This window comes from Excalfactoria chinensis, chromosome 1, assembly GCF_039878825.1.
Source record: "Excalfactoria chinensis isolate bCotChi1 chromosome 1, bCotChi1.hap2, whole genome shotgun sequence".
NCBI classification, from domain to species: Eukaryota; Metazoa; Chordata; class Aves; order Galliformes; family Phasianidae; genus Excalfactoria; species Excalfactoria chinensis.
In genome coordinates, this window is record NC_092825.1 from 128,390,016 (window position 1) to 128,412,838 (window position 22,823).

General features: G+C 43.2%; 1 protein-coding gene across 7 annotated transcripts in view; it reads right to left on the reverse strand.

Annotated features, from left to right (window-relative positions):
- Nucleotides 1–22,823, reverse strand: part of ST6GAL2 (ST6 beta-galactoside alpha-2,6-sialyltransferase 2) — a 178,642-nt gene that overhangs the window by 29,956 nt on the left and 125,863 nt on the right. Inside the window, exons 1-2 of one of the 7 annotated variants that reach the window (XM_072359974.1) lie at nt 20,461–20,510; nt 19,798–19,863 (exon numbers count right to left, since the gene is read on the reverse strand). The exons of 2 other annotated variants lie outside the window; for them this stretch is intronic. In XM_072359974.1, coding sequence (XP_072216075.1) covers nt 19,798–19,830 — 33 coding nt within the window. In that variant the 5' untranslated portion in view covers nt 19,831–19,863; nt 20,461–20,510. Of the gene's footprint in view, nt 1–19,797; nt 19,864–20,460; nt 20,565–20,747; nt 20,855–21,095; nt 21,371–22,823 lie in introns of those variants that run through there. 4 more of the 7 variants (XM_072360026.1, XM_072359988.1, XM_072359981.1 and 1 more) reach the window with 4 other exon arrangements.

Genomic DNA, 22,823 nt, shown 5'->3' on the forward strand with positions numbered 1-22,823 from the left:
CCCCCTGAGGCATGTGTTGGGTATGCTCATGAAGGCAGCGCATCTCCACTGCAGGGAGCAAATGTTCGGGTAGCAAGCCAGAAATGACAATCTTAATGAATGATGCTGGCCGAATGAAGCAAAACAGGTGGTCTCATGAGTGCAGTTACTGAAGTCTACAGGATCAGGAATAAGCTTCCATCTCTCTCATCCGCACTCACTAAAGAGCTTTCAAGTTAGCAACACAAATCTACAGAAATTTTCCAGTTATCATTCACATTGCTTCATGTATCCAACTTCACCACCCTTGCCTTAATCATCTTCCCTGCTTATGAACAACGATGTAATCAATAACATTGGAACAGACTTCTAAAATCATCTAGTCCAACCATCAGACCATCACCACTATGCCCACTAAACCAAATGGCAATGCTAAGCTTGCATTTATCCAAAGCCCATGAGTTACCCCAAGCCAGGTTCTCATTTAGCAGAAGTAATAATGCACACATTAGCCCTGGGTGTAAAGATACCGTTCTGTTGTTATCTTGTATAAGAAGGGTCTTTTATTCACCAGATGACTTAAGCCCAAATTACCACACAGACAAAGATGCTCTTCCTACCCAGACAGATGGAAAGCCTTGGAAGGTATGAAGCCAGGTACTACTCTCTAAAATTCCCTGGGGATTGCAGAGAGGTGGGGATCATCCTCTCTGGTTGGACTGGATGATCTGAAAGTCCTTCCCAACCTTAATAATTCCATGAGTCTGAGGCACAGATCAGTACAGTGAGTAGAGAGGAGAGTTATGTATTTGCTTAATACGAGTACTGGTGGCAAGTAAGAAAAATAAAAGCAAATAGCAAGAGCACATTCAAAGTATCCCAGGAAATGAAGCCAACTCCCCAGTGGAAATTAAAGGCTAATTTTACAAATGCAGTACCAGCTTATGGGAAATTTCCCCACACTAAGATGGAAGATACCAATGCATTCCCTGCACGCTGTATATGGCCCATTGTTTGGCAACAAGGAGCACTTCTGATTTTTCTGATGTGGGCCTCCTGACTATTTCTTAAATGAGAAGAGATGGATGAGGGAGATTTTTTTTTATTCCTTTGAAACATTCCTCCCTTTCAACACTGTCTATTGTTAAATTAATTTGTACAGACCCCAGTGACTCAGGGGTCAGAATAGTTCAAGTTGATGTTCTAAGCTGCACACTGTTATGTTAAACAGGGTTTTTCTTGGCTGTAGCTTTGCAGTGAGAAGGTCACCCCCGGGTTATTTGGGGTAGCAAATGTTAGTTGTGGGCAACCATTCCCAGAGGGCTGAGAATCAGACAGGGAGGGTTGGTTATTTGATGGAAGACTTCGGCAGCCTAAACAGATAGCAAATGCTCCCTTAGTCCACTTCATCTCTTAGTCAGCTAATTCCAGGGTATTAAGAAACCTCTGGCACAGGGCAAGACAGCTGGAGGCTGCATTTCCAGGGTGGGGAGGCATGCTCATCCTCTCCTGTGGGAAATACCAAATTGGTTTTAGCATTATCACATCGTATCTCTGGTGAAAGCTGTACAGTAGGCCACAACAGACAGGCAAGCCTGTGGGGAGTGGTGACTGCCAAAAGATGTATATTAGTCACTTGATGGCCCAGGCACTTGTCTTATTGGCTGTGATGAGGTGTCCTAATTAATGAATCTCTTTTGGACAACTTCCTTGTTAGTCCCAATAAATCTGGTTATTTCCTTTAGCATTATATTCAGCTGAGTCAAGCTGCATTCTGTATTACTTGTGGTAACTTAAGAAAACATCTTCTGAAATGAAGAAGAAACATCAAAACAACTTCAGATTTTTTCTTTTTGATTTCAACATTGCTCAGTGCCTTTGTAGTATTCCTATTTATCTTCTTCTTCTTAGGGGAGATTCCTTAGGAGAGAGACAAATGACAGCACTGCTAACCTGAGTCATTTGTTTAATGCAAGCCAAGCATTCCAAGCTAGAGCATCTGGAAGGCAGAGTCTCAGGTTTTAGTTTGCTCTTGAGAATGAATGTAGGCAGGCAGGGTGCCTGTCTTCAGGTTCTATGACAAAACCTAGGGTTTCGAGTTGAAGGGGGATAGTGGGGAGAGCTGTTTTCTTTGTTAGTGTTTTCATTTATAACTAATGACCCATTTCCAGTAGCTCAGTCTGTAAAACTATTACCAAACATAGTGAGACTCGCAGTAAAATTCACTCAAGCTGGCAACCCAGCAGCTGGAGAAATGCTCAGTGAGGCTTCTGCCAAGGAACGCATCCCAGATTATTCTGTAGGAGCACAGGGACTTAGAAGCGTAAATCTCCAGGTTTTAGTGGGAAGTCAAAGATATTTTCTGTGCCTCTGATACCCTCCCTCCACACTCTATCATCAAGTTCTAACTGCCTGGCACTGGGACCAGCTATCGCTTTCCTACAGGCCACACACAGCACCTCCAGCACAATCCAGAGATCACACAGAATCATAGAATGGCCTGGGTTGAAAAGGACCACAATGATCATCTAGGTTCAGCCCACTGCTATATGCAGGGTCACCAACCACTAGACCAGGTTGCCCAGAGCCACATTGAGCCTCGATACATACATGTACGTAAGTGTGGGTTGACAACTTCCGTATAAAAAACTGTACTCAGTCTTAGCCTGACATGCAGGCTTTGCCACTGCCAATGGCAGTGAACATCACAGCATCAAGAGCCATGAAAAACCTGGCACTTCAGGGACTGGCTGCACCTCACAGATCAACCTCCATCCACCCCATTTGCCACACGTTTTCTCAGTCTTCAATACACACTGAGATTCAACACTCCTGAGAGTGAGAACACCAACTCTTTGTCTTTCACAGTCTGGTGATGAGCTGACCAGTCTTGGTTTCATAACTAAGAAATGCACGCATTCCCACACATTAACATTCAGAGCAACTTCACAGTGAATCACTCCTGTGCTCCTCAAAAACTACAGAGTATGAGTATCATACAGTTGTACTGAAAAGTAATTATCATAACATACCTGGCACCTACTTTACCTACCTTTCCAGAAGCCCCTCATGTATCCATGTGATACATATACTCTGCCTTACCTACTGCATCTGAGCCCTGGTTTTGCCATTCACTCTTATCAGACCTTTGCAGTGCCCTGGCTTTGTTGACAGCAAGATGCAAAGGCTCAAGTCTGCTTGACACTGCACCACTTGTCAGCACTGCCTGCTTCCATGACAGGATCAGGCCAAAACGCAGTCTATGTTTATCTCTGCACTACACCTGTGCATCTTTGCCCCTCCCTCCTTCCCACTCCCAAACTGCAAGTAGTACTGCAAAGTAATACTCATTTCCAGAGGATCTGATCAGCATCAGGCTCCTGAGAAGCCTAATGCTGTGAGTTTGCAGGAAAGAGCAAGCTGGCTGCAAATAAAAGAGCAGTAAAGAAACAAAGCCATTGGACTGATGGCCACAACTTTTTTCTCTGATCTTCTATTCATTCCTACGCACCTTGTTAAGGTATTTACTTCCGCTGTCAAGGGAAGGTCCATGATAAAGTGAGCACACAGAAGAAACAAAGGAAGAGGAAGGGTGAGAGAGAGAGGTTGGGATGGGCAGGAAGGAAGTCCAGCTGTGCACAGGGCAGGAAAGCTGGGTTACCACAGCACCAAGGAGTGAGAACTGGAAGGAAAAACTTCCTTCCATCAGAATCATCAAACCCACCAGGTGAATCCCCCTCATGTTAGGAGGGAGTCTGTCCCAGGATATCCTGCCCTATATCACCCTATATCACCCAACCAGTCAATGGCCAGCATGCTTCTGTAACAACTATGAGTCTGGGTGAGCAGCAGGACCCTCGCTCCCCTGCAACCCCACTCAACACTGGGGACTGAGCTTTGCAATGGATTAGAATCCAGAACAGTGACACATATTTTACCCTATTCCACCTGTGAATGTCGCACCATGCAGAGATGCTCCAAACTACAGGCAGGGTTGGTGCCCAGAGTGCAAGCAGAAGCAGGAGTTGCTGCCTATCTTCAGCACAGCCTGATTTCTGCAGGACTAATCCTTCCCTGCCCACAGGAGGTTTTAATCCCTTCCTCCTGCAAAACGCCAGTTTAGGAGCAGCCCATGCCAACATACTGATGTCATGTGTAACCAAACATGATGGCATCAATTTCTTGCAGCCTGAAACAAGACAGAGAGACACAGAGAAATGGATAGTTTACTCGGTGTCCAATGCAACATAAGGAAAAAGTCAAGCCAGCACATAGAACCGTATTTGGCTTCTCCCCACTATTTTTGAGGGACAGCTTTTGATACTGTACTTGCAGAAACACATAATTCAAAAAAGGAAGGAAGTGCTTTGAGGGTGTTTTATTTAAAGCTTGACAGGATAAACGAATCACAGTCTCATTAAATCACACAAATCTCTGACTGCACGCAGGACTAAACCACAAGAAATAGGATGTTGCAAATCCTCATGCAGTTCTACACCGCGAGCACAGCAGCTCATTTTATTTCTGCTCTTGGCAAGGTTACAATAAAAGACATCTTTTCTTTGCTCCATAAATGTTTTTAGATGCTATATTACTTGAACTTAACAGAGCAGTAATTGCACTGAAAAAGGGCAATCTGAATTGCTTCCTGAAAGATGAAAGCATTTCTACCAACGTGCACACGAACAGAGAGCACAGTTACAAAAGGTCTGTGTCGACAGTGCCATGAAACCCCAACCGAACTCACCAACTGTTCCAAGCAGGAATGGTTTGAGAACTTCGGCTTTCCACTCCAACACAATAATATTTTTGAGATATACAGAACGTCTCTATCTCAGTATAGCAGTAAACCTCACATCCATGCAGTATGTTTCAACTGTATGATCCAATAACGCAAGTCCTATGTGCATTGAGTTTTGCTTTGCTCTTTATTACTTACTTTTTTATTAGGCTCTAGTCTGTATTTTTATATTTGTTCCAGAAAGCAGGGAAGCAGGCTCTTGTTTTAAAACTCTAAAAAAGAACAATGGTAAATAAATTGTTCCCCATTTCTCATCTCTGTCTCGAGCCAAATCCTATTTGTTTATGTTAGCAACATAATGGTAAGAGAGCACTTAGAAAAGTATCACTGCTAATATTTCATTTCCGTATTCTCACACATTTACAAACATTTCTTCTGCAGGCTTATTTGCTCAAGGCTAGAAGTTTGAATGAGAAGTTTCACTCTGGAAGAAGCTCCGCCAAACTAAAGTATGAAGTCTGTTCAGCCCTTTTTAAATTACAAATACAATCCAAAAACCAAAGTTTCCTGGACTGGAATACTTTTTCCTCTACCTTTTTTAATGTGTGTATATTTTAATACTTAACATGACCATGCTGATGATAAGCCAACCAATACTAGCTGGGATGTTTTCTTTAGCTTTGCAAAACAAAATATAGTGGTATTTGTACTTAAGGGTTGTTTTTTGTTGTTGTTGTTGTTTTCTTTTCCTCCTTCATTCTGGTACCATTTTCTGCCTGCTTTAGGGCAATATTAGTTTGAATTATGACAAGATCAACAGAAATCTCTTCTATGGGAGATACAGCTGTTTGTAACCTGATCCTAACCACTAGAACTTGAATTTTACCTGCAAAGTTTCCAGTCTCTGATGACTACCATTGTGGAACCAGCATAACGAATAGTGTCAGATCAGGGCTGCTGGTTGGCTTCTCCACAGCTTTACCCTTTGTGCAGTCATTAGTGTCTACATGCTGTGCGCATAAAGTATAGCCAATCTTCTTGCCTAGAGCTTGCCATTCACTCCCTACGAAGTACAAAGGACTTTACAAGGTGGAAAGTTGAACAAAAAAAGTTAGGGTCTCTGAAAGCTCTGACAGCATTACAACAGTGAGAAACTGAGGTGAAATGTGAGAGAGAGCTGGCTGGACTGTGAGACAGCTGCATTCGTTGTTTTTGCCACAAAAGTTGAAATAACAGGATAATATTTTGGTCTAATCCTCACAGGATGTATCAGTAGAATTAGCATTTGGTGCTAATTTTAACCATCATAAGAGACAGTGGAATCTAAACCTTTGCATTTTTAGATTTATAGGATACTATAGATGAATCTGAGGAATAGAAAACACATTTATTACTAAGATAGCTGGCAGAGGTTGTTGACACGCCTTTACCTCCAGAGGAAAAATCCTCAATTTAAATATCGACTTTGAAGTCTGAAGTTAATCAGTATCCATTTCCTCCCTGCAATTCTTCAACAAGTGAAATTTACAAGATTTTCATAAAATTCTTTACTGGGATTTCAAATGCTTGCTATGTCATCTTCACTCTTCAGCCAATAGTCAGTTCTTTGAAATACTGCTGATTTCATTAAAAAAGGCCTATCTTTTGCATGCTCCACTTAGAAGAATGTGATTCTCCTGGAAAATGGCCTGCCTCAGCAGGGTGAAGGACACACAGGGGAAGACAAGAGACTGCCCCACAAAAAGAAGTAGCTTCATCAAGTCACCAATGGCATGCATTCTTTTACTATCTACCCTCTCAGGAAGATGTATGAAACTTTATTTCTCCTTTACTACTATCTAGTGGCATCCTGGCAACCGAGTAGGCATGGGTGCAGGCTCCCTCCTGGCTGTTGCAAGGAGTAGCTGAGATCTGCCCCCCTGTTCCTTAGCACACTCACCTGCTTGTTTGCATACACCATGAGCCTGTCTGGCGCCAGTGCTGGCAACTCTTCAGGTTCCTAACTTTAATCATAGGATGGTTTAGGTTGGAAGGGACCTTGCAGATGGGTTAATTCCAACTCCATGCTGTGGGCAGGGACATCTCCTACTAAATTAGCCTTCCCAGTGCCCTATCCAACCTGGCCTAGAACACCCCCAGAGATGGGACATTTACAGCTTGTCTGCGCAGTCTGTGCCAGTATCTCACCACCTTCTGGGTAAAGGATTTCCTCCTAAAAAATAATCAACATCTTCCCTCTTTTAGTTTAAAAAATTCCCTCTTGTTCTATCACTATCAGAACATGTAATAAATCTGTTTGTTTGTTTTTAAATAGGCTCCCTTTAAGTACTGAAATGCTGTAACGAGGCCTCCCCAGAGCCTCTTCATCTCTAGGCTGAACAACCCCAGTTCTATCAGCCCTTCCTTATCCATGGCACCACCTACCACTCCGGGAGCCTATTGATAACATTGACAGCAACCATTTGCAGAATCAGGAAAAAACGTCAGTAAGAACTGAGACAAACTTCCAAGTGTTTTTGCCCTTGTCTTGTAAAATACAGCCCCAATCCATGTCTGCAGCTTTTAAGTGCTAAAGGCAAAGAGTAAGTAATAAAGTGGAGACAATTCACTGCCCTAAATCGATCAAAAGAAGGTTTTCTCTGCCAGCACAAAAAGAGAATGTTCTGAGAAAGAAATCTTTGTCTTAACATAGACTCCGTAGCAACACCCAATCCTGTCAAACCTATTTTGTTGATGGCTTTTCAGCCCTGTTCAGGGACTAAATGAATGAACATCTAGTCTGATCGAAGAGCTCACACTTAATGCTATTAACATTTAGATGATTCTCCCTTTTATTTCCTGATTTACATCTATATTCCACATCAATAATGCAGATAGAGAAGCTTTACAATTAAAAATACTAAAGCAGATACAAGTGTGCTACACAGCACCCTGCAAGCAGAGCAAAAAATCAGGTTATCATACTTCATGTTTTGCAGGATGGAATGGCATAGCCTTGGGCATTCACAAAGACATCCACACATTGCCACAGAGCTACACTACAATCCTGCAGCATCTTAGGGTCCCAAAGTATTAGACTTTACAATTTGAAGATGAATTTAAGAAGAACTGTGCTGCAGATTGGTTTGCAATAAATGAAGCTTGTAAGTAAATCAGATATCTGGATGCAGTCACACTTTCGTCTAAAGATGTTCAACTTTTACCGAATTTCTCCTTCTATTTTAGCCACTTTGTGAGATTGTGAAGTCTCTTCAGATTGCTCAGAAGACAGAAGTTATTAACACGGAGCTAATTTGTGATGAAATAGACTTATCGTACTGATAAGTTTTAAGCTTTAATTGTTAGAATTCAATGCAGCTCTTTATGAATCCTGTCCAATGTGCTTTCATGATTCTCAGTGGATAGTATTTATCTGACTTATTTACTAATTATTTCCAAATTAAAAGTGTTCCTCAGGTATGAATCATTTTTGATAAAAGAACAAGCAGACTTGCATGATTTTTTTTACAAGCAAAGAAATTGAAGCAACAGAATTTCTATGGATCAAGCAAATAGAAACACTGATTCTTTTGAAGTGTTCTCTAACTTTATCACTGCATGCAGGTAAGAATTTGTGTCTGTTAAACCTTCCATGCCATCATTGTGCCAAGGTCTCTGCTAAAGTAGAAGATAACCATTAAAAGCTATGGCAAAAGCAATATTCCAGACCGCAGACACTGTAAATGTCACAGTCTCCATAAGGATGTAGAGTGTAGAAAAGCACATAGAGAATAATCACATATTTTCAAGCCACTTAAACAGAACATTCCTAAGGGCATGCTGTACAGAAGCCAGCATTAGGTAACACACACGGTTTCTTCTCCAGGCGTCACAGAACCCAAGTGTATGCAAATTCTAATTCATTGCTTCTCTGCCAAGCACACTGTTGTAAGAAAGAGGCACATTGGTGTCTTTAGATTAAAATCAGTTTCACTTGGCTTGGACATCAGAAAATCAGGGGGAAAAAAAGAAAAGACTTTTAGTATACAACATTTGCTGTCTGAAAGTACTGACTTTCCTGGAAAATGCAACAATGTTATTATAATGTGCACTCTATGCACTCCACGTACCTCTCTAGATCTGTTATTTCTGCAGCATTTCAGCCACGACAGGTGAATTTGTGAATATTTTTCCAGCATTGTCATGTCACTATAACAACTCTCTGATTTCCAAAACCTTAGGAAGATCAGCAGTCCTATCTGGAATGCTCTCCAAGACTTATGAACCAGTCACCCTTGCTGTAAGACTTGACCCAATCTGCCTTTATGTTGACGACATGATTTTCCAGCATGTCTGTTTCCAAGTCACTTGACATTTTCCTGAGTGCTTTTCATGCGGGAGGCTTGTAATTTTCTTCTTTTGTAACCTCACTTCAGATGGGTGGAAAATGAGAGGCATATTTTGGTTAGAAAGGTATTCCATTTCAAAATTCAAAAATGAAACTGTTTTCTTTTGCAGATCTGAATGAAAAATAAAAGTCAATTTTCCTTAAATCCCATAGCCACAGTGGAGCCAATGTGGTATCACATATTACTTTCTGAGAAATGAATGGCATGAGGTCATGAGCAATCCTCTTGGTGATCTGCTGTTACTAATCACACTTCTATACTGCTGATTCCAAACAATTTAGGGGAGGGACAAATCATATATAGAAGGAGAACTTGGCTTCACTGATTTTTTGAGCCAGATCAGATGTCTATCTTAGCCATGTTCAACTGTTCAGTAGTCAAGGGAATGAATTACTATTGGCCGCTGCATCAATTAGCCATGGTACTGGTACGCCTTTCCAAGCACAGCTGGGTGTTGCTGCAGCAGCAGGCAGTGCTATAACACGGCAGTTCCGCAGGCTATTCAGTTTTTTGTCCCTTCTCTCAGTTTGTGCAGTGGGTTTATAAGGCTCCTTGGAAACTTTCATCTGCAAGCACAGGATAAAGCAGCACCAGTAGTAACTCAAAGCTTAGCAGTTTGGCAGCCCGCAGATTGCAGACACACTACGCCTAGAAACGCCAAGACAATAAAAACGCATTAAGGTGATCTCTCCCACTGTGGCCTTGCTTACTGAAGAAATCATTCAAGGACTCTATGCAGAGCACTACAGAGACTCGCAGCAATGCCTGAGCTAGCTCAGTAATCAAAAGATGCACACTTATACCTGTATCCCTTGTTTTCCACTTCCTTTTTGATAACCATGGCTTCACTGGTATTACCAACTGAAGAATCTTCATGGCACTTTCAACTCAAAACAGTTGATATTTTAAAAATGTAAGAGCCTGTGTTGCACAACAGAAGCAAAAATCTATGTCTACACTGTGTGATAGTTGCGCCTTCATTTATCTTTCGACCTTGCAAACCCAACGTATATTCCATTGACTGCAAGGCTTAATTATGTTAATTTTGTGGTTCAGGAGTTTTCAGCAGGGTTTCTCCAGTACTTGCAGCTTTTGCAGAATGTAGTAGTATAGCTGATCACTGGTTTAAACAGCAGTGATCACATTACACCCATCCTGCACTCTTCTCATTGGCTGTCTGTATAGCAGCAGATTGATTTTTAGCTGGCTGTGTTCATTTTTTTAGAGCTCCTAATAATAAAAACGCCCGAGCAAATAGAAAACCTTTTGATACATATTTTACGCAGGCATTCTTTCACAAATTAACCCATGATAATGTGCTGCGTTCATACAATTATAAGTTTGTACTGGGGTATGTCAGGCAATGAGCTACCTCCCTCTAGTACAGGTGGCAAACAGCACAAAGACTGTCCTTGCACCTACTCGGAGCAGGCCTCATGAAATGTGGCAAGCACCAGCAGATCCTGCCAGCAACAGACATTGGATTTTCAAGAAGCAGCACCTCCTGACTTCTCCAGAATGTTTCCTGGTGCTTTTTAAACTCTAGCTCAGGAAAGAAAAACACAATCAAGTATCAACATCAAACACTCTCAAGTGCTGCCTCAGGGTGAGGGCTCATTCCAACTTGACATCTGTTCTGCCCTGCTATAAAGTGACTCAGTCAAATTAATTCAGTGTCTTTAAATACAGCACATTCAGAGGCTTTTGCTCATTGTCATCCTTTTGGCTTCGCATAATGTTAGCAAGTTTCTGCAGCATCATGCTTTGGTTCCCACAGCATCCAGAAACCAGTACTTAGAGCAGAAGGGATGGTACATAACAGGCCTAACTCCTAACTAGAATAAAATCTCAGCCAAGGCACCCACAACTTGAGAAATAAGAAGCACTACCAGGATGATGAATGTTTCCTAATACCTACCTAAAATTTCATAATTCTAGCAGCTAAGCACCCCAGACTATAGTTGTTTTGAAACAAAGAAGAGCAGTTCAAGACCATACATGAAGAACACTGCTGCCAGTCTTATGATACTGGCACCTTCATGGCTTTCCATGACAGGAGCAAGATGGACAAGATAGCCAACTGGACGTTTTCTTGCAAGTAAAAGAAAGTAAAGCTAGGTTGACAGAGAGACTCTGTAGTGGAATTCCAGGATCACAGCCTGAACCAATGAGTGAGCTACAAGAGTAAATGAGTGCCTGGAGCAGCAGGGAGGTCTGAAGCCACCCTACTTCTTGTGTGATCTGAGTCGGTTCCCCCCTTCCACCAGCCCCTTTTTCTCTTTTGCAGTGTGACTGTACAAATGGGGGAGGGTCACATTCCTCAGCCCATCCCTTTCTCCAAGCTGCTACTGAGAGGGGTGAGTTAATTCGTTCTGATATCTTTTCCTATAGCGCCTATTTTTCAAATAAAGAATCTGTCATTGCCCTCATTTGCCCTACAGACTCCATTCTGCCAAGCACAGAGGTGAAACCTATATTAAACAGCGAGCTCTCAAACCAGATACACTATAAACCTCTCTCCAATTAGAACAAGGTGGAAGTAAGACTGCAGCTATTATGTGTGTAGAGATAGAGCTAACATTTCTCTCCCACCACACTTGCTCATACACAGCCATACTACATGTGGCTCCAAGCTATATTGTTCTGAATGCATGCTTCCAAAAATAAAGAAATCTAAAATAAATAGGAAAAATACAATCAGCCTGAACAAGAAATAGCAGTGATCGGTTACAAAGGAATGAAGACCAGCTATGAAGAAATAGTTCTAATGGAGAGATTAGCTTTCTATACCAGCTTTCAGTTTTAACCTTCATAGCTTCAACAAAGTAAAGCCCAGCCGCATGAAATTTCACAGCCATGATCTTGTGCCAAGGAAAGCTTCTCTGGAAAGTTTGAGGTAGATCAGCCAAGGCATCTTGGAGATATGAGAGTTCCAGAAAAGTGTTCTACATTTCTTGGACTGTTTCCTAATTTTTTTTGGCTCATCATAACTTTAAAATGGTTGACTTAGACATTCCAAATTTGCTTGGCTACTACTGGTGCCTTGGAGTAGTTGCAGGCTATTTTATTACTCAGTGTGGGTTTGTGCCAATTCTGAGCGCTGCAGTCATTAACACCACACGCTGGCTTGTACATACTGTAGACAAGCCAGTCTGGCCTACTGCAGGCTCCTTCGTCACCTCATCAGCTATACTCAGGAGGCAGTGCCAAAGCCCACGACCCTTCCTTCAGGTCCAACAGGGTGTAAGGACCTGGCCAGACTTGACGGCCTCCACGGGGGAGCTACATTTTTCCATGTTGAAGATAAATGGTTCAGTGATGCTTCCAAGCTTCACCAGCACCAAAGTGCTTCAGTGGAAAGCTAAGCACTAGGCATTGATGGTTTTCTCCTCAGACTTGCTGCTGTCTGCTCACCACTCCTTCAATCCATACTAAGCCTTATTTTTCCAGAGAATATCCCCATAACTCTGAAGTTCCCCCTCTTCTCCATGGATTACTGATTCAATCTGTTCTCCATTTCAACAGCAATTGCAAACTCTTTGCTGTTATCTCCAAGCTTCTTTTGCTCCTTATTTCCTCTCTCCGCCCCATTCCCTCAGTCTCCAAGGGCCTGCTGAAAATCGGGAGCCACGTACACATAGACACAATATACCTCATTAAGCTTCTGGGTAGAAAACCCATGGGGAAGATCTCAGCCCTCAAGAATCAGATTTCCCCTGAGCAAACTCAAAGCTTTGATGAACCCAGGAAAGATTCTGATTAAGGAATTTGCTCCTGGTGGGAACGGCTCTGTTCACAATCTCAATTTTGATAATAGATACTATGGCAACCTCATGCATCTCTTGACATAGCCTTCAGCATGGTCAACCGCTTCAAATAATTCTCCTGTCTTTGATATTTCCTTTGACAATGGCTATCACCTGCAGAGTCACCAGAAAAAATAAGCATTGCACAGCTGATCAGTAGTGGAAAACATCCGGACACTAAAACCACTTCTGAGTGAAGTAGGTTTCTACACAGAGAGTGCCTCAGTTACAAAGAGGCCTATTCTTTTTGAGATGCACACATGCGTGACTCCCATTCATAGGAGTTATGCCAGTGCATCAAAAGCAGAATAGGCTTTAAAGTGCCTACATTTACCAAACACTGATCCCACACAGAAGAGCCTTTTAACAACAACACATTCTTTGACCTACTGCAACTTACTTTTGCTCTTCAGAAACAAAAGGCTTTGCAACCACCACAGCACCTACATTTAAAGGTTTGTAATATGAGCACAAAAAAGTCCATATAACAATCTGCACAGAAAATAGGAAGAACTGAAGTTTTTCCCACATTTCTCATCCAGTTACCTATTTGTCATAGCTCTGTTTGTCATCTTTTACATGCTGATAATCACAGTCAAGCCGGATGAGGTTTCAAGCAACCTGATCTTGTGGAAGGTGTCTCTGCCCATGGCAGGCAGCTTAGAGATAAATGATCTTTAAGGTCCTTTCCAAAGACTCTACAATTCTCTGATGATACCTCACGTTTGCTTCTTGAGAGAGACCATGCAAATCTCTATCAAGGCTTACAAAACACACAACCCTAGAGTGGATTGGCACAAACCTATGGAGCTCCAAGGAGAGCTGTAGAAGGGGTTCTCTGGGTCTCCCACTGAGCTCCTACTAGGAGACTCCTGTGCTCTTTGGGAGGATGTGCTACACTGCTCTACCTCACTGCTTCAATGTGTGAGCTAACGAAAAAAGCATGAGAAGAGGTACTTTCCTCCCCCAGTAATCCACAGAGGACCAGCCACAGCCTGACCCCAACTTAACACTTGGGCTGTAAACTTACTTAACACTTGTATAAGAATTTATTTTTTCAAACATACTGATGGCAGCATATGGCCCATCGACAGGTTTATTATTATAAGACACTTTTTCCACCAGGTTATAGTCTTTTTTATAAACATATGTTTCAGCACATAATAAAATCCCTAAGAACTCTTTCTGAAACATAATCACTATGCAGGCACGGAAACTACTTTTCAAGGTTTGTCGAGATAATGAAAGAAACAAATCTTTTAAACAGACTTCCAGTTTTCTAAATATCTTTTCCGAACCTTCTTTTAAATCAAAGGCTATTGAGAACCATGCATGTTCAAAAAAGCTAAAAAAAAAGTATACCTCCACTTTGTCAAAGCAGTCATTTTTATACTTAGTAAAACTTCTTCCACTAAGCAGACCTTTTAACTATGCTTTAAATCAGAACATGTGCTTTATGGGTGAATGATAAGCTTCTGAAAAAAAGGTGGCATATCACGTCAACACCACACAGCTACCGTCACACAAACTCATGAGTATAAAACTGCTCGATGTTCTGTGCCCTTCAGCAGTGCTGTGCGTGGAGTCAAGGGAATCAGATCGTGGCCCTGCACCCCTACGTACTGTGCTGTAGCAGAGTTCAATGTCTACAAGCATGTGATCCTCCAAACCACATCTGTGTCTTTAAGAAATAATGTTTCTTGTTTATGCAGCTATAATGCAATTTCTATACAAGAACCACAGTTTCCAGAAAGACCTCCTACTGTACAATGCTTTCTTCAATAATGACAGTATACAATTTTCTTCAATAAACTCCTGCGCTCCTCTTACTCTCAATGCTTCTATAATGTCATATGATATATTTAGCCCAAGCAGGCTTTGCTTTCAAACCAACTTTTTCAGTACATCAAAATACAACCTAACTCACATATGCTTCCTAGGAGCTTTCCTTCCTACCACCCAAGTTTATTGTCTCCTGTTGAAAAGAGCCTGTAGCCGGAATACAATCTAGGAATCACACAAGTTAGAATCAAAGTCTACCTGAAGTCAGTGAGAGACCTCAAACCTATTTTAGGCAACTAAGGATCAGGCCTAACATTTGCTGAAGACACTAGAGGCCTTCCAGACTCTACAACACACAATGTTTAATATTCCTTAAGTGCTTGAAAATATTTTGTAACCACTGTGAAAATTTCACTGTTATTTAGGTTGTTCTGGGGAAGAATGGGCACTTGGTTTTGTTTCTTTCTTCCTCCAACGAGGCTGCCCACAGTTTTAAGACACTAGAAAAAAAAATAATCAGCCACAGCTACCGGATTTGAAGTTTAAACAAATAAAATGACCTCAGTTTTATCACGGGCATGCTATTGTAATTGGTATGCATGAGCATACATTCAAAGGAAACTCATTTGTTAAAATTAATCACTGACTTCTCCGCCAGACTATCACTAACTACTATCAAGTCTGGACGTGATCAGCTTCACCAGGAGATACAGCATACCCTCCCTAATGCTTCCACAAGCTGAAAGCCTAAAACCAGTCAAGCCTTTGAATAGTTTGCAAGCAACTCCATCTGGAGCCAGGACCTCATCAACACAGCTGTGCACTCTACTACTTTCTGCCTTTATGGATTAAGTTTTTATAGGAGAGACAGTGAATTGTTGGCCTTTCTCCGCAAGCAGACAGAGCACAGTTAGCAATCATAGTTTGCTGTGCTGGAAGTGTTTGGAAACAGCTGAGGGGATGGGTTTTGGGCTAAGATGAGGCATGATGTCCTTGTTAACCACTCTAATGAGTCCTTTGACAAGGGGGCTGGTTCTGCTCAGCTAATTGCCATGGTTGCTTCTGGAAACCTGTCTATTAGAAACCACATTTCACAGGTGACTGAACAGCCATCAGATGGGAACAGTTTTCATTTATTACTGGCCCATATTCACTACCAGAGTATCAGGGTGAAAAGCACCATCTCCCCTTTCTAATCTTGAGCTGAACAACTGCTCTGCACACTGAAACATAGAACATCAACAACATTTTTCAGATTCACAAGCAATTGTGTTAAAACTGTGCTCTGAACTAGCAGGAACAAGTCTGATGATTAATATGAAGAGGATACAGTGGATACTTCTTTACTGATCAAAGAATGTCAAATTCTGCATTTCTTGGTGATGTAGATATCTGAAGAATGAGGGCATTTTGGACCCTTACCATAGAACACATCATTATATGCCTACAGACAAAAAGTGTTTACACTGGTCCTTGTCCAAAAACCTGCAAACCTTCAGAGACAGCATCTAAGTGGAAGAGAACTGGTATTTTGTAGACAGTATCAGAACCTTTGGTGAGGAACAGGCAAGACTGATGAGACCAGAAGTTAACCTTCCAGCAACACACTGAAAGGCAGCTCCACTACCAAAATCAGAAAGAGAACACATCAGAGCAGAGTTACTAGAAACTGAGGATCCTATAAAGATCCCTTATCAAATTTTACGCCTGGTGACATAATGGAGTAACAAAACTGCAGAACAAATCACCACATGTCACCAAGTCTTCCACACCTGGTGCGTCACTTATCTTAAAGGCAGACCAACACACATTACAAGGGAGGGAACAGCTTTCCTTCTCCAACAACCATTTGGTTCGCATGATTTTGTGTTCAGCCTCCAGGGAGCACTCATAGTCACTCTGCAACCCCAGCTATAAAACATCCTAATCTCACACAGTTTTATGCAATTCAGTACAATAAACAGATGACTGTACCAAACCAGAGGGGTATAGTGACAACTGCAGAGCTACGCAGTGAACAACATTTACTTTTCTTTTACATTTTAGAGATTCAGCCTTCCAGAAAGCACAGAGCAGAAGTACACATAACCAGCTGTGGGGACATCTCTTCACCAAGACATAACAGCAAGAAGGGCCACCACATCCTGCAGCCCTGCTCTGCTGCACTCCCTCAGCTCCCAGTGGATTTCTGGCAGTTTTTGGCAGTGTAGAAGAATTGGCCTCTCCAAAGCAATTGGTGTGGAAGAGGACTTTGAAGGCGTGTAGACAAACAGGCTCTGTCACAGCATCTGTTAGGAGCAAGATCCCAAGGTCAAGGACCCTCATCAAGAACACTGACAACAGCTCTCTGACATTTAACTCTTCCAGCATTTATCCCTCCAGAAACAGCCAATCTTTGAGAAACGTACACCGCAAACATAATGATGTTGGCATGCTTTGCCCTCAAGGCCAAGTATCTGCTTACAAATATCCGTGCTGCTCACACTCTACTTAAAATTTCCAGGCCAAATAAAAAGAGAGAATCATTTCAGCATCTTCCCCAGATGAAGGAAAAACAGTTTTCAGTGCTTATACCACAGAAAAGACTGGATATAAAACATAAAACAGCCATAAGATTCATAATAAATATCAGGGTTTTTTTTTTCCCTATTATTCTCAAGTATGAGACAGCAGTTGTATTCAGCTTAGCAGATGATCTTGTATCCTAGACATGACAACAGGAGTTCTGCTGGAGGAGGATGGCATTCATTATGGAACTAATATACCCAATAAAATACATGAATAGGGTTTTGCTGTGCAGTGAAGAGTTTGTACAGATTCTTTGTACAGCAGATTTCATCCTTTGCTGCTACTTTTACATCTGCTGGAAGAAATAATCTCAACTTCAGTAACTGTATAAGACTTCCAAAACTTTCAAGAAGAAACAAATCAACAGCAACTTTCCCATTTGCGCCATGGTTTGATGGATTCTAAATATGAAGGGCAAGACTTACAGAAGGTCAAAACATACCCTGTGACAGCAGGCAGAACTATTGAACTGTATGACTAGCAACAAAATCACGCAGCAACTGAGTACTTTTTGGTTTTGTGAATTGGAAATGCAGCGGCACCAGCTACAAATGAGAACCTAAAAACCACAAAGTTCAGAGTGGGGAGGAGGAAAAGCCATACACGCAGCTGCCCCAAAAATAGCCATGGCCAGATAAAAGTCTGAAAGCAATTATTTTGGCCAAATACTGTACACAGACCACTGCGCTAAGCTCCTATAATTAAACAAGACAAAAGGTCAGATGGTGCCTAACAAACCATTTACTACATTAATTATATTCAAGCAAGGCAGCCTAATGCTTCAAAATAACTAACAGCAAGGGAAATAACTTGGGAAAATATCTGATGCCATAAATTTCTTTCTGTCCCATTCATCAGTACCAATGCTGGTAGCCAGCCTTTCTAGTACACTTGTAAAGCACAAAAGGGATACCGCTTAGTGTCAGGAAGAGCTATTTAAGGGCTGTAAACCTTTACTCAGAGGAACCCAGCAGTCTTACTTGACAAAAATTATTCCTGCACGACAAAAGAAGCGGTAATGCCAGATTTTGTGTTCCTGGAATCAAGTGCCTACGCCTTTGTTCCAACATTACCAGGTCACCGAGGGCTCAATTTTATTGTAGCAGCAACAACATTTCAACAGACCATCACAGATCGTACCCGGTTTCCTTCTGACCCTATTCCCCACATTCGCCTTCATGCTGATCACGAATCATTGGTATACATCTGCAGCTCTAGCAGTATCTGAAGCAGCTTCTTATCAAGATAATTAATATTAGAGAGGTACTTAATGCATCTTGGCTTCTTTTAATGTCATTAGTAGTTAAGTACAAGGAAAACGAGCCAATGCCATATGCCCAAATAGTTCACTGGAGATTGCCTGCCAACTGCAAGCAGACCCCAGCAAATACAGAAAAGTGCCCAAAACACAGTCTGAAAATTACTGCAGAGAGATCTACATACAATTTCTGATGGGCAAGCACTATTCCAAAGAGTTACATAAAACCCTACTAGTATACGCCGTGACTAACATACAGCATCAATTCACAATACTATCATTAGGATGCTATCAACAGGATGCTGCCTTATCTTATTTCATTTCATGTGAGTGAAATGAAAACGAGCTCCATTCCAAAGAATTAATTTCTATTTTACTTCCTTAATTTTTAACTTTGAAACACTGCATCCAGTTTGATTCATATACAACTATGTGTAGGAGTGCAAAGGAAACAGTCACTGTGCAGATTTCAAAGGACAGAGATAAGGTCAACAAAGTCGTATTTCATACTTTGCTGCTAGGATGCTTATATATGCAACCCTGACATCCCTGTAAGCACGTTCTGTAAAGTTTTTATAATACTTTTCCTACTTGTCTGGCCTTTCTTTCCCTTTTCCTCAGTAGGAAACACATCACAAAACATAGATGCTAGAGATTTGTTACAGAGCAGCGGAGCTCTGTGTTTTGTATGCATCCCCCAACTCTGAAAGCGCAGCATGGACAATGCTGGGAAATCCTGTCCCCTGCCCAGAAGAACTGTAGGAGAAAATAGTTTTCTTGCTACTGTTATCAGGGGTTGGGGAGGTCCTAAAATGCCATCACTGAAGACTTCTGCCTACAAAAAGCTCAAAGTCAACACTTTCCAAAGAAATGGTGAGCGGAGGATGCTCCTCCAGCTGCAGAACCGGTACTTAATATCCATCCCCCTGTTGGCACACACAAGCAGCCCCTCACCTCCAGACTGTCTGAAAAGGTCTCTCACCACATCTCCTACCAACAGCACAACTTCTGGTCACACAAAACCAATGGGTAGCCACCACAAACATCACTGAAATCCGAAAGCGCTTACAAAGGAGAAATGCCTCTCAGCTGTATTTAAAATAGAACAAAATAAAGATAAAAACTCTTTGAAAACTCATAAGAACTACATTTTTATACGGAAAACTGCAGTAATTCTTCCCCCTCACCCCATCCAAAAGCCCCACTGTATCAAAACCAGCTGAATTACTTTTACGTGAGTTTTCCAAAACAAATACGTAGACGTGTTAGAATTACCTGGATGCAGACACCCCGTCTGGGAAGTTTCATTGCAAAGGGTTAAAGTTCAGAAAGTTTGCAAGACTAGAAAAAGGAAAAATCAGCCCTGAGAAAGTCAGCAGAAATCTTAATCCCAAGGTCTGCCGCTGCCCCCAGCCTCCTCATGAATACTTCCTTCCAGATGAAGCAATGAGATGCCTAAACCTTGCCCCAGCAGTTAGCAACTGAAGTGCTCGAACGAGTAGCCTCGACGCATTTTTTCTCCCACCCCCCGTCCAGTACCAATTGAAACACATTGCCATGACGGAGCGAGCTACAGCTGATAGCTGAGCGTTAGGGATGATAACGCTCCACCTAACGATACATGCTACCCACAGAAGCGATCTGCGCTGCTTATTAGCGGTAAATTCGGCGAGACCTTCTTTCTTCTTCCTTAGAGGTTATCGATTTCTATGTGCCCATTACTTAGAAACGCAGTCTACATAAGCGAACACGGAACTAACAGAAAACCCTGAAAAAGCAATTTAAAAATAAATAAAAAAAAATAAAAAAGTGGATGAAAAAGAGAGGAAGAAAAGAGGGGGGAAAAAAACAAGAAGGAAAAAAGAAAAGATAAAAAGAAGAAAGAAAAAAGCACTCATTTAAATTCCTGGAAAGCATCGCTTCTCTAAACGTATCTACCCGGGCTCTCGGAGCAGGCGAGCCCTGCGAAGCACACACACCCTGCACGCTCTCCGCCTGGGAGCTGCTCAGCCACGAAGCCACTGAGCTGTGCCACCGAGAATCCATACGGCTTCGCCTATAGGATTTTCCTCCCAGAAAACGCTGCACGGTAGAAACCCTCCCCCTTGCCCTCCTCCCCCCCCACCCCGCAGCCCCCCCTCCCCCCCTCCAAAAATAAATAAATAAATAAAGAGGAAAAAAAGAATTAAATGAACAAATAAAGGTGCCGGGGGTGCCCTACGTACCGCACCGCCGGGCTCAGGGCGCTGCGGGGCGCCCGCCCCACGAGGCGCAGCAGCAGCAGCAGCCGGGGCGCTCCGCCCGGCTGCCGGCCACCACCACCACCCGCCGCGGCTCCCCCCGCATGCTGCCGGCCGCACGCACAAAGCGCAGGGCGCGGGCGGCCGCGGGGGCGGGCGGCACCCCGGCTCCCGCCGGATGGCAGCGACGCTGGAGGGGAGGGGAGAAGAGGCAAGGCGGGCGGTTCCGCACCGCGCCACCCCCCTCAGCTACCCGCGGGAGCCACCCCGCCCTCGCTAAAGGACAGCCCCCCGAGCACCCCCCTCCCCGCCCGCCTGCCTGCCTGCCGTTACCTCTCGGTCGAGGCCGGCATGCCGGCGCTGCCCCGGCTCATTGTTCGGGGAGGGGCGGCACCGGCAGGAGGGGCGGGCGCTGCGGAGAGGGGCAGCCCTGCTCCCCCTCAGCACGGGCCGCGTGGGTCGGCTCCGCGGCTCCCTCCGGGGGAGATGCGTGGGGATGGGGGCGGCGGTCGTCACGGGGCTCCGGAGCCTGAAGGAAAGTTGGAGATGCGCGGTGATGTGCCCCACTGGGCCGGAGAGTGCGGCTCCGGCACCCGTGCGGAGTGGGAGAGCCGCAGACGGCTTTGGCTCTTGAAGATTAAGCTGCGTTAATTAAGGAAATATTTTAAGCCGAAGGGTCTCCTGAGAAGAAACGCATTAAGTCCTTCGTAAAAGCAGGGAGGATCGCAAGGCGAGGCAGCGCCGTTCGAGCGGCGAGCACAAAGGAAGCGAGAGCTCAAGTGGGTGTTAGAGGAGCTCCGGTGAGCGCTGCTCACACCGCTGTGCCCGGCGCCGATCGACCCGCTGTGCTCGCAGTGCTTCCAGCCACCGTTGGTAGTGCATTGTTGCAATCCTTCGTCGCCTTACTGAGCACTTAATAATACCTCATAGCGTATTTTACTGCCTTTGTTCTTGATCGAACAGTGTTTTACTTTGTAAATAGCCTAAGTAAGTTTTCACCTACAGATAAGTCTGCAGCACTTAGGTAACATTCGTCGCGCCAGATCTGTCCTTTAAGTTTGGGGAAAGGCATCCGGGACTGAAGCTTCATTGTGCCCACATTTGCGAAGCATGAGATGGTGAGAACAACGCGCCTGCAAAAGGCATGTCTGCGAAGTGAGGAAACAAGTGTGGAGAGCTACGCAAATAGTAGCAAAGCAAAAGCAATTGCAGTCGGCTGAACTGAGATGCGGCTTTGAAAATAGAAGGGGAGAAATGGGTGTGAAAGGAAAGCACCATCAGGAACGAGCTAACGTTTCAAAAGATGAGTACTGAGCTAGCCCTCCGTGCCAAAAGCAAATGACTGTAAATCCCAGAGTTCAACCACTTCTTTATTCCACTTAATTGAGAAGTTTCACGAACTGCGGCACAATTAATGTATAAAAATAACATTTCTTTTCCCTCTGAGCCTCGGACAAAAACAGGTTTCAGACCTGGAGATAATTTCTTCAAGAATATAAAAATCAGGTTTTGTGGCATCATAGAATTGTTTGAGTTGGAAGGGAGCCTTAAAGACCATCTAGTCCAACTCCTCTGCAATGAACAGACACCCCTACGGCTCCATCAGGGTGCTCAGAGCCCTGCCCAGCCTGACCTTGAGTGTCTCCAGGGTTGGGACATCATCAGTGTGATGACTGCCATGATGCAACCAGGCTGACTGTCTCACACACGTGTCATAAAGGCAACAAAAATACTGTTGGTAGGGACTGCACTGTAGGAATACACATATACTGGCCCTATTGACACACCGCTGATTGAGGGATATTCCTGCATGCTTCCATCAGATAATCTAAATGTATGCATCTACCTATAAAACGATGTGCTGGCTCACGCAATGAACCACAAGCACATGTTTGAAGTAACAGAGGAAAAGGTGGCTACAGCTCACTCGAGTTTTTAATTAATTCAATTAATTTTAAAGTAGGAATCTAAAGTTGTGGAGCTCTCCAGATTCTCCCATCTGTTACTATTGAAAAACGTGCAAGTTCTTCAGTGGGCTTTCTTTTTTTAATATAGGTGAAA